The sequence below is a fragment of the Gymnoscopelus microlampas genome, assembly GCF_963454915.1.
Source record: "Gymnoscopelus microlampas genome assembly, chromosome: 9".
Taxonomy (NCBI): domain Eukaryota; kingdom Metazoa; phylum Chordata; class Actinopteri; order Myctophiformes; family Myctophidae; genus Gymnoscopelus; species Gymnoscopelus microlampas.
The window spans coordinates 45,343,833-45,356,359 of NC_139946.1; the positions used below are offsets into that span (position 1 = coordinate 45,343,833).

Genomic DNA, 12,527 nt, shown 5'->3' on the forward strand with positions numbered 1-12,527 from the left:
AATATATATTCTTTTAAAGCGAACAATAACTCAAATCTTTGCTTCTGGGGGTCCATGGAACAAAATATTTTGAGACGGGGGTCCGCGGCCAAATTCATATCATTTTGGGGGGTCCTTTACATTTTGCAGAATATAAATTATACAGCAGAAAATGTCCTTATGGTTCATCTTGCATATTGTGGCAATAAAAGTGATTCTGGAGGCTACCTAATCGTGACCAAAACATCCCATTGCGATCCGGCTCTAAACTGTTTGCAAACGGTGACTAATTTTAATAGCAAGACTAATAAAGTTCTCTTTTCACAGACTGGGACCAGTGTCCAGGGGCATCTGGACAGCATCACAGAGAGCCTTCAACCCTATCTGCTTGCTGTGGGTATCCAGAAGAGTGTGATTCACAATGAAGTACTTCATTGTGATTGACAAACGTGCAATCCCTTGTAAGTCACCCAGGGGTTGACACTAACGCCTGCCCGACTCACCCCTCCTCTCCCCTCTTCTAACCTCCTCTCCTCTCCTCTCCCCTATTCTCCCCTCCCCTCCTCTCCTCTCCCCTTCTCTCCTTCTCTCCATATCTACAAGCTCACTGTGAGTTTAATGTTTGAAAAATATATATTGTTGTCTAAAATACAGTATTTTTGCTTGAAATGTTCAGCTGTGGCGTGGCTGTACACTGGATCTGATATCTTGGCCAACACAGCTGTGGACTGAGGGGACCATCCCAGACTGCACTACTGCAAGGTTTGTTTAACATAACATGACACATGTGCAAATCAAAACCTTTTAGATCTAACTATCTAATGTTAGCATATGGACATTTTCTTGTGGTCAGTCCATTGTCCGTTTTTAAGGAGGCATTGCCAATATATATACTCTGTAGCTTAACTCTTTGACTGCCATATGAACAGTGTAATAGTGTGCCACTGCTGCCAGCAGTGATTTTACTGTATCAGTTTACATAGAAAAATACTGTACTTGTACTTCTATCCACTACAGCTCAGAGGCAAATATTGTACTTTTAATCCACTACAATTGTTAGAAAACTTTAGTTACTTTGTAGATTTTTGTTATTGTTTAAAAAAACATAGGGTACATTAACCACTTCAGCCCCATTTAAACTTTGGCTATTTGAAAATGGCAGATCTACAAGCTCACAATGCAACATGTTGTGAGCTTGTAGGCTTACAAGCTCACTTGTCAGCTTGTTGGACACTTGTGAGCTTGTAGATCTGCTATTGTCTATTGATATGCATGTACTTTCATAGCTTTGTGTCTAAAATATTGTATTTCTTTTTTTTACAGCTCCTGCTGCGGACCCAGGTGACAGACACACCATCCCAGACCTACTGCAAGGTGTGTAACTATCTAATGTTGGCTTATTGACATTGTCTTGGGGTCAAATACTAGGTTGTGGGGGTCTGTGGTTTAATGCATAGGCTAAAAAATGGAAGCTCTTTGACATTACAATAGTTTGAGAACCACTGGTATTCAGGTGACAGGTATATGTTGCTTACATTTTCTATAGTTGTCAGCTAATAATAATAATAATACATTTTATTTATAACGCACTTTACATTCTCACGGATGTCAGAGTGCTACAGATTAAAAGCAGAGCATAAAAACAGCATAGGCAACAAAACAATTACAATAGACCCAACCAGGCTAAACTAAAGGGCCAACTTTTAGAAATTAAAACTCAATACGAAAAACAAACAAAGTCCATGAAAAATTAGAAAAATGCTTTTTTTTAAAAGGTATTTTTAAAAGCATCAGTGGACTGTGGCGCTCTCAGGTGGTCTGGGAGGGCATTCCACAGACATGGGGCTGTGTGGCAGAAGGCCCGGTCGCCCATGGTGCGGAGGTTGGTGTCAGGGACAACAAGAAGGTTGGTGTTGTTGGAGCGGAGGCTTCGGGTGGCAGGTTTTGGGGTGAGGAGTTCTTTGAGGTGGGGGGGGGGGGGGCGTTGCCGTAAATGCACTGATGGGTGAGAAGGGAAATCTTGTATTCGGTCCTGAAGGAGATGGGGAGCCAGTGAAGTGAGCGGAGGGTGGGTGTGATATGGTCATATTTTCGCACTCTCATCAGGACCCTAGCAGCGCTGTTTTGGATGTATTGGAGCCTTTGGAGGCTCTTGTTAGGGATCCCGATGAGTATTGCGTTGCAGTAATCCAGCCTGGAGGAGATAAAGGCGTGGACGAGTCAGCTGACTGAAAGGTGATAATAGGGGGGTGATTAGAGGTGTGGTTATCCATATGTGGCCAATATTTCAGCACAATATGACAGTTTTCAAGATGGATCTTGGCACTGTTTCTTTGCTATTGTCCAGTTTATAGAAAGCTATATGCTGATAGCCATCATTGCTTTGTGTTTGTTTAGTAACAGGGAACAGCCTGTCTCTGCAGGTCCTTTTTAAACAGAAAATTAAGGGTGTGTTGGCAATTTCATCCAACCATAATCAACAACTTGATTGTATAGGATGTGTCCTGTATGAGTTCTCTCTCCTGATTGGATGAAATTGGTCTCTCAAAATCACAATTTAGTTTTAAAGGCAGTTACTGTATTCACCCAGAAGCAGTATAATAGCAGTCGCACCCCTACTTAAGTAAGACTGTGTTTGCATACTGGTACAGTGGTGTAGTTGGTGTGTTTTCACGTCGTGGATGCAATGTATTATTTAGTATATTCATTTCCATTTGAAAGTATGCTTTAATAAGTACCTGGCATACAAACATGCTCACTTCTGTGTGCCTACGTGTCTTTGGGTCATTCCAGGGCCAGTGTTTAAAGGAGGAGTTCACCCAAAAAATTACTTATTTTCTATCAATTGCACACCCTATGAAGCCTTGAATCCATGGATTATTTTTTGTTTTTGTCGCATTCCTAAGCCAATAATTTGATTCCCGTCTCCTACCAGCTAATGTATCCGGTAGGAGACACAAAGTAGATTATTTGTGTCTCCTACCGGAAATACACACGGTCATCAAATTATTGTCTTAGGAATGCCACAAAAACAAAAATAAATCCATGAAATCAAGGCATAAATCACAGTAGTATTCATATTGTAGCATTGTTTTGCCTTATTCATATTATAGCATTGTTTTGTCTTATTCATATTGTAGCATTGTTTTGTCTTTTTTCATAACTATTGATTGTGAAGTATTTGTTTGAAAAGAACACTAACACTTGTTTCCCTGTTTTTCAGAAGCCGTCCAGCACTGACATTTTTTTTGCCTTTAACCTTTTTCTACTTTTCAGGAATGTTCTTTGTGAATAATTGTCATATTTCTTAGATAATTGCATTCCATTTATGTTGTGGCTCGTGAACCGGTAGTACCCAATTTCTATAACACAATATTGGCCATCCCTGAATTTAATAACAAACTCACACATGAAATAATCAATTCTAACAAATGCATAACAAACTATTTTGGATTGTATACTGCCTTTTCATGACCCACTACCTTATATTTACATGTGCATGTTGTAAATGTTTAACTCACCATTTGTTTTTAGGGCTGTAAGACTGTAACACTTATTAGGACTAAATTATTTTTTAATTCATTTTGACAAAAAAAATAATTTTATTCAAACAGCCAATATACACTTATTAAAATAGGACTTCATTTCTTAATTAAACTAATAAATGTAATCCCAAAATAATTATGGAAAATGTTACACATTGATTCATTGATAAATACAAAATTAGATATCTACAAAATACACTTTGAGATAATTAACTTAATCAATATAGTTGCAGCCCTACAATTTGTACCTATTTTTCAGAATGTTACATGTTGTTTAATAATATATTAATATATTTACCAGGAGCTTGCTTGATCCCCTTTTTTAACAAATGGGTCGGTGCAAGAATGTTTTTCCCCGTGCACTCCTAAATTGGCTGAAATAGGAGGCGTTTTTTTTGCTTCACCCTGGAAAATATTGAATTTACTTAAAAGTTAGAGTTAGTTCAATAATAAACTGTTTACAGGCATTGTAATAGTTACCATAATATATAATTGTATAATTATCACTAATAACTATAATTAACCTATATATAGAATCATAAAATATAACCATACTATTATTACATATATAATCATAATAACAACAACTATAATAACAATAATTGATAGGACATTATACCAAATATATTGATGGTGTTGCTTACAGTAAAGGTGCCAATAATACAATTGTGTTAATAAATACTTTAAACTATATCTGCTCTGCTTTGTCTCTACTTATTATTCGTTTTACCATGTGGTTGAAAAGTGAATCTATATGTTTGGTAATGTATTTAGTCACATGTATTTAACATTTACAATGAATACAGATGTGTGTTTTTTTCTTTTTTGGAATTACTATTCACGATCAGAAGGGTTCTTCACTACTAAAGCTGAAGAAAAAGTGAAACTTTGGAATGTAACATCTCTTAATACCTAAGCCCATACACATATGAACATAATACACAAAAGTTGTTTGTTTAACTGACAATAATTTTTGCCTTCTACAATCTGGTGTTTTAATTTATTCGACCAACTTATACACTTAACGGTTTGATCCATGCAAGAGTCAAAGCTTGTAATTGAAATTGTTGTCAGACTATAATCTCTGCCAAAATGGACTTCAATCCCTCTACTGTGTGTAAAATTGTGAAGCAATCTACATGGACATTAGAGCTTAACCAAAACTCCTGCCTGGTGATGACAAGTCTGTCACAATGTAGGCTAAACAATAGTTTTTCATTGTGGTATTGACGCCATTCAGTAACATTGATGTGCCTGATATGCTGGGGAGTATCTATTTTACAATATACAAAATGGTATGGCTTCAAACCAGCTACTAGCCAGGTCAACAAGTATCGTAATGGTTCCACATGTATTATATGGTGAGACATTCCCTGTACATTACAAGGTATTTAATATCTATTATCAGGCTGGGGGAAAATAGGTGCTGAATCTTATACTCACAAAACATGACATCATAATATAAGGAAAACGTGAAATGTCTTCTGAGTATTTACAACTTGTTTGCAAATAGCAGATATGCCATTTACTCTAAATACACAGGGTATTGTCTCCTCTCAATATCTCAGATCAGAACAATAAGGTAAAAAAAAAGGCAAGTTTGCTTTAACAATAATTTATTTTCAGATCTTCAACACCACTGGAGACTGGACTGTGAACTATGTGACGATGGATTCCTTGGACCCCCATGACCGCAACCCAGAACTCTGCGTCGGCGCAACCACACTTTGCAATTGCCCTGAATTGTGAAAATTCTAGTTCAGTCTTATGCTAGATGTGCTCCTGTTTCTGCTCAACATTGTAACAGGGCCTTTTATTTATATGGTATATATTTTACCACGAATGTTCGTATTTTACCACGAATGTTCCATTTTCGTATGAAAATCTTGTACATATTGTGTGTCTTGTGACGATTGGGTCCAATATTTAGTTCAGTAACCATGGAGCTAAGGAATGGTTCAGAAGCTGTGTTCACGTTCACAAAATGAATATTGGAATTGGTCTATTTGTTCTATTTGATGCCTCTTTGTTATGCATCTTTTGGGAGGCCAAATACAGGCTTATATTTTTGTAACTGTCATTATTCGACTGTTCTCTTGGGATAAAAAAACTAAAACAAAACAAAACAATTAAACGTCAACGGTATAGTTTGAATTAACGGCTTGCTCCTCCGGACGCGAAACGTAACGTCTGGGGGGTGACAGATAAAATTTTTACACCCACCCTTTGTTATTGTGGTCCAAGTGAAGACGATGATTACTTTTAATTGAAAGTCATGTGTAATAATTAAAAGTAACTTCCCCTACACTGTCTATGAATTGACCTTCCTTCTCTCCGTGTCTTCCGGGTTGCAGTTGGAGGTTCTTCACCTGCTGTCTCCAGAACAGAAGGCTGAGCTGCTACTGAGGCCTGAGGTTGCAGGCCTGGACAACGGGACCCTCAGCCTGATCTTCCACAGCTTGATGACCGGTGGTCCTGGGCCCACCCCCACCTCCACCCCTGGATACACATACACCTCACATAGCCCCTACTCACCACCACCACCACCACAGAATAGCTTCAGAGAGGTTGCATAGCTTTAAATATTATACATTTCTTTCATCCAATTAAACTTTTACCAGATTGTTGATGGTAATCTTCATAACCTTAAACAATATTATTTTGTTCTTTTTGAAACACTTGCAGGTGGTGAATGGGTTGATGGGAGCTTTCAGACCTGTTGGGAGCCTCGTCAGTGAGTTTGTGTCTCTCACACGTGAGGTACATACAGCGTACATACATATACTATATGCATATATGAGAAGCCAATTACTTGTTTTTATATGACTAGTTTATTATGGTTATGCATATTACATCTGCTAACCTGACATGACCCTGACATTCCTATCTATCTGTTGCTCTCCAGAGAAATGTATCCGAGATCGGAAGCATGACTCTGACCCAGACCCTGCTGAACTGGACCCTAGCTGAGCTGGCTGGCATGTACACGCCACATAATACGTCCATAGCCCAACCAATGGAAGAGTTTGATGTGACAAATGTGGAGGATTGGTTCAACCATGTTGTACCGCCACTATTACAGAGATTCTTACCCCATGGGCAACTCCCTGACCAAATCAAGTATGCCTTCCACCAAGTGTTGTAAGTACAATTCATATTCTTTCATACAGTGAGTAGATGCATGTACAGTCCAGCGTCCATGTCTTTCCAATTATGTTGTGCAGGCTAGTCTTGACCAAAGTCACAGATTTTCCTGGATGAGCCAAACTAGTTTAATTAAGAGTGCCGGTGGTGTTAGTGGACTTCTGTTTCCTTTCACATTCAACACAACACAACACAAAATAATGGAAATCAACAAAAGGGCAACGTTTATTTATGGATTAACTCAAAACGTTTATTTGAATATTACATGCGAGATAGCAAATATTGAGTGAGTAATAACTGGAATTGTTGATTGTAACCTTAAACAAGTGACCTAAGCAAGGCAGGACACAAAGATTACAAAAGGAAAGACAAACACAAGCCCTTTACTAAGATGTGAACACAGGGTAGGTGGCTGAACAAAGTTAAAATTATTAAAGGGAACTTAAATACAAACCGACACAAGGAATTTGTCACTTTGTGATAGTGAACCTAACAAGACAAAGGTCAACAATGTCCTGCTTTTGGAGTGATAACAAAGGTCAGCCTCTGGGCACCCTCTGGTGGCCATCCAGAAATATTGCAGGTTATGTCCTTTGTAAGTCCCTTGTTTCGTCCACTGTCCATTATCTATGAATATGATGCTGATTATTGTGCTTGCTTGTTGAACAGCTATTTGGACATGGGCAATGACACCACTGAGGTCCAGGACACTTGCAGCATCACCCTTGAAGAAAGATCATGTGGCGTGAGAAGGCTTTATTAATTGTTTCTGAATTTCTTTAATTTAAATGTATTACACAAAGGATTCCAAATTCTATTCTAGATGTCGTCGGATAGGAAAGTCATGCCTGTACATCCATTATCCTTCTCCCCATCTCTTCTACCAGCTTACCAACGCAGTGGAAAATGTGGCCCGTTTCATGCACTGTGCTGCCCGTAGCAACCTCACTATGTCAGAGTCGATGATACCCAGGAGAACCTGGAGGACCCAGACTTCATCAGGATGTGGTTCCAGATCAAACTGCTGCCTCTGCTGCCTACAGTTCCCATAAGCCTCCTCGACTGCCTCAGCTTTAAGAACTTCACCTGTCCTGTTTACCAAGCCCTGTGAGTTGTCCCGTTTATAAAGGGAATGCTATCTTCTCTAGAACATAACTGTTTCCCAAACATTTTCAGCTTGAGACCTGAAAGATACATTTGGTGACTTCCTGGGACCTAAACTTTTAAGAAAAATCATTATGAATTATAAAGTATGCATATTTAAAAAATGTATTTCTTAAAATCTTCTGAAAATCTTTTCCTTTTCTTTAATTTCTGAAAATCTGTTGATTTAAAAAACTTTACCTTACTTTAATTCATAAAACCTGGTCTGTGACCCAAAAATGGGTCAAGAGTAAGACCCTACGTTTGGAAAACACTTATAGTCGAAATACACAAAATAGTCCCGGAATAATGATACATTTCTTTGCATTGCTGGGTCCAGAGTAAAAGACCTGAGTCATCATATGCGTCTCATGGATCCTGATCACAACCACAGCCCAGTGATGTACGAACACTTCATCCATTCCTTCTTGCTACATCACAACACGTCCGGTAAGTGAACCAAGTAGCCATAGCTAGAGACAAGCTCAGAGGACCATTTGTCTGCAGATGTACAGGAATTTCTGTTGCTTTCAGGGTACATTTTTGAGTAAAACATTACTCTATTCTAATACTATACTATTATAGCCTACACTGACTTGTGTATTTATCTTCAGATCCTCAGTGTGTCTCCTCATCCAGCCATAGTGCAGAATGGCTGGAGGAGAACTTTGGATTCTTCTCCATGTTCGCCCCCATCACAGACTTCTATGACCTCAACCATGACTTCTCTGGAGTGAGTGTGGATAATCTGAACATTTTTACTGAAAACATTGATTTGATTGTTTGTTCTTGACACTACAATTTCAGTAACTTAATAACCTTTCAACCTGGCGTATATTTTGGGCATGTCATCACAGGATTGCAAGATTTTCAAAAACGTAATAGCTGTTTTGCGAGTGTGACATTATAATTCGATTACGTATAAAATAGGGCTTCAGTGGTTAAATCTCATATCCTGCCCTCTCCCATTATGTCCTGTCTGTCTGTCTCTTATCTTAAACGTGTCCAGATTCTACACCTCCTGACTCCGAAGCAGACTGCAGAGATGCTGCTGGTGCCTACTCCTCCAGAGAAAGACGTCATCATCCATGCAGTGTTTGACCATCTGACACAGTCTCAAGGAGACTTTCCTGAGTTCCTGCACCACCTGGTTCTGCTCGCTAGAGAGGTAACCTCATCTGTAGAGCGTCTTATGACAGCTTAAAAAACGTACAGCAAAATATAATAGTAATTATAATAATAATTATTATTATTATAATGCATGGACTTTTATCCACCCTGTGATGTCTACCAAGTCATGTGAGTGTGTTGTGATGATGTTAAATGGCTTACATTTTAAAGGGGCTACACCATGAATGTAAAAAAAAAATATATTATATATAAATATTGCCCGCCAACAACCCCGTGGTCAACAATTGGTATTTTCTTGTGCGTCTGGCGTATTTCATCCAATTACATGATAACTTCATGAAGACATTTGGAAAGTCTGTTTCCAATGTATTTTGCATTGTATTCTTGCATGTGAGGCTGTTGTCCTTTTACCATAATATTTAATATTGTCTGACCACATTACCACCAAGATAAAAGTCTTGTAAATGTATTGCATGAATGAACAGGTATCGCAAATAAAGTGATTCCAGTTGCATTTCTGATCTGGTGTCCCGTCTAATATGTCTCTATCCACTAATATGTCTCTATCCACAACGTCAGGCCTATGTCAGTGAGTCGTTCATCCCAGAAGAGAAAGTCCAGGAGCTGGGGCCTGCGTCACGCAACGCCACTACTGATGACATCAGCATGTGGAGCATCACACAGATTGACACACTGTGTTCTTTAATGGACTCTTCAGATGGGGAGTGGGATTCAGCTCTGGTAAGTATACAAATGATCTTTCATTGATTGATGGTGTTATTGACAAAAATGCATGGGGCGGCAGTGGCTCAGGAGGTAGAGCGTCTGTCTGTTTGTCTGTCTGTCTGTCTGTCTGGCTGGCTGGCAGGCAGTGTAATCAGTGTAGAAGTGAGAAAACATAATGCGTTGTGATTATATTTACACGTTTTTGCATGTGTGTTTGTAAATGTGTGCAGTACATGTATATGGCACTAACACATTTTTTGTCACCATCAAGGCCAAGGCCATCATTTCCAAGTATCTGACTAAGGCGGGCAACAGTCTTGGCAGTGCAGAGCTCAGTTGTGTCAAGGGACCCAACCTGTGTTCCCTGGATACCAGTGTCCTACAGACCATCTCAGAGGACACCCTCAGGTGAGGGGTGTTGGGGAGGGAGCCAGTAGTATCGTAAATCATGTTTACTTTAGTATTTCTTCACTACTTGCACACACTTGAACATCGACATTAATCCAAAAAACTATTATTATAAAAAATGAATTGGGAATATTTGTGGGCTTTATTGACAGTGTATAGTAGAGCGAGACAGGAAACAGGGAGAGAGAGATGGGGAATGACATGCATTAAAGGTTGTCGGGACTGGGATTCAAACTCGCGACACTCTGTCAGACTGTATTAGAGCCTATATATGGTATGCGCCTGGACCGCTAGGCCAACGGGCGCCCCACCCAAAACTATTTTTAACCTAATTAACCCTGGCATCCGTATTTTGGGCTGGCAAAAATAAGAATCAATTATTATTTTATAGAAATAAAAGTCCTAATAATAATAATTCACGCATTTTCACAAATAAAAAAGAAAGTAGTAAAATTAGCATACATTTCTACAAGCAACATCGTACAACAAATTATAAAAGAGTGATGTGTGTGATTCCATGACATATTAGCCAAAAGGTAAATAAGATATGTAAGGGACTGAATTTTAGAGACTGAATAAATTACATTTGTGGTTGAAAATGTGGTAGCACTCTTTTGAGATGTGTGCTGTGTGTCTCCTGGTGTTTCCAGTAATTCCAGTTTGCTGGTAGTGTCCAGCTGTACGCTGGAGAAGAAGAAAGTGCTCTTTAACATCGCAGAAAAAGCCTTCTCTGGACTCAGCCGCACTACAGCTATCAGCACTACCAGCTTCCAGAATACAGAGCCATTTTTGGGTAAGCAAGCATTCATTCACATGTACATGCGTACAAACACATACTGTATATTGCAGTGGTTCTCAAACATTTCCATGTCAAGGACCCCAAGTTCATACACAACTGTCTGTACTGTACTGTATACCAGTGGTAATAGCCTAACTCAAACATCCTCACAATGTCTCAAATTTCTCACGCACACGCACGCACGCACGCACACACACACACACACACACACACACACACACACACACACACACACACACACACACACACACACACACACATACACACACACACTTTAGAGATGGATAAATTCAGTATTTTCTTTATGACCTGTAGGTGGTGCATCCCTTTCCTATGTGAGAAGTGCCGCTGCCTCCAATGTCAACATGGACCTGGATACCTTCGTCAATCTGGACCCGAGTGTTGTACAGGTTAGTGGCGTGTGCGTGCGTACGTGCGTGCGGCCTTGTGGTTGTACATCTGGGAAAGGCAAGTGGTTAATGTATGTTTTTATAATATAATAATTTATATCTACAATAACTAGTAACTAAAGTTTTCAAATAATTGTAGTGGAGTAACAGTACAATATTTGCTTCTGAGATGTAAGTAAAAGTATAGACAATTGGAAATACTCCAGTAATGTAAAAGTACCTTCTAATTGTACTTACAATGCTGCGAAGTCCAGAGCTCGATGAATGTTAGGGACCAAAAAAAAAGTCACTACCAATCAACTTTAAATTGCCTGAAACTTACTCCTAACAGGTTTTTGGGGGAATATAATTTTTTTTGACACAATGGTGTCACTACCGAAACGAAAAAAAAATTACTAAGTCCAGAGCTCGATGAATGTTAGGGACCAAAAAAAACGTCACTATCAATCAACTTTAAATTCCCTGAAACGTACTCCTAACAGGTTTTTGGGGGAACATTTTTTTTTTTTACACAATGGTGTCACTACCGAAACGAAAAAAAATGACTAAGTCCAGAGCTCGATGAATGTTAGGGACCAAAAAAAAAGTCACTACCAATCAACTTTAAATTGCCTGAAACGTACTCCTAACAGGTTTTTGGGGGAACAAATGTTTTTTTGACACAATGGTGTCACTACCGAAACGAAAAAAAAATGTACTAAGTCCAGAGCTCGATGAATGTTAGGGACCAAAAAAAAACGTCACTATCAATCAACTTTAAATTGCCTGAAACGTACTCCTAACAGGTTTTTGGGGGAACAATTTTTTTTTTGACACAATGGTGTCACTACCGAAACGGAAAAAAAATTACTAAGTCCAGAGCTCGATGAATGTTAGGGACCAAAAAAAACGTCACTATCAATCAACTTTAAATTCCCTGAAACGTACTCCTAACAGGTTTTTGGGGGAATATATATATATTTTTGACACAATGGTGTCACTACCGAAACGAAAAAAAAAAATACTAAGTCCAGAGCTCGATGAATGTTAGGGACCAAAAAAAAAGTCTCTACCAATCAACTTTAAATTGCCTGAAACGTACTCCTAACAGGTTTTTGGGGGAATATATATATTTTTTGGCCTCCACACTAAGTGATTTTTTCGGATTTAACTTCGTTTCGGTAGTGACACAATGGTGTCACAATGGTGTCACTACCGAAACGAAAAAAAAATTACTAAGTCCAGAGCTCGATGAATGTTAGG

The 12,527-nt window shown here is 38.8% G+C and overlaps 1 protein-coding gene and 1 long non-coding RNA gene across 2 annotated transcripts; both read left to right on the forward strand.

Moving 5' to 3' along the window:
• The first annotated feature begins 6,605 nt into the window (after positions 1-6,605).
• Positions 6,606-7,633, forward strand: LOC311052298. Its single transcript, XR_014601498.1, has 3 exons — positions 6,606-6,665; positions 7,338-7,413; positions 7,556-7,633. It is a non-coding gene; the product is annotated as an uncharacterized lncRNA (long non-coding RNA).
• Positions 7,634-7,667: 34 nt separating this feature from the next.
• Positions 7,668-10,080, forward strand: LOC311051552 (uncharacterized protein; the record flags this gene model as incomplete). The annotated part of the gene is made up of 5 exons (XM_084066131.1): positions 7,668-7,775; positions 8,152-8,261; positions 8,426-8,544; positions 8,821-8,979; positions 9,940-10,080. The coding sequence occupies exons 1-5, from the start codon at positions 7,672-7,674 to the stop codon at positions 10,078-10,080; spliced, it is 633 nt and encodes a 210-aa protein (XP_083922257.1). The 5' UTR covers positions 7,668-7,671.
• Between the last annotated feature and the right edge of the window lie 2,447 nt (positions 10,081-12,527).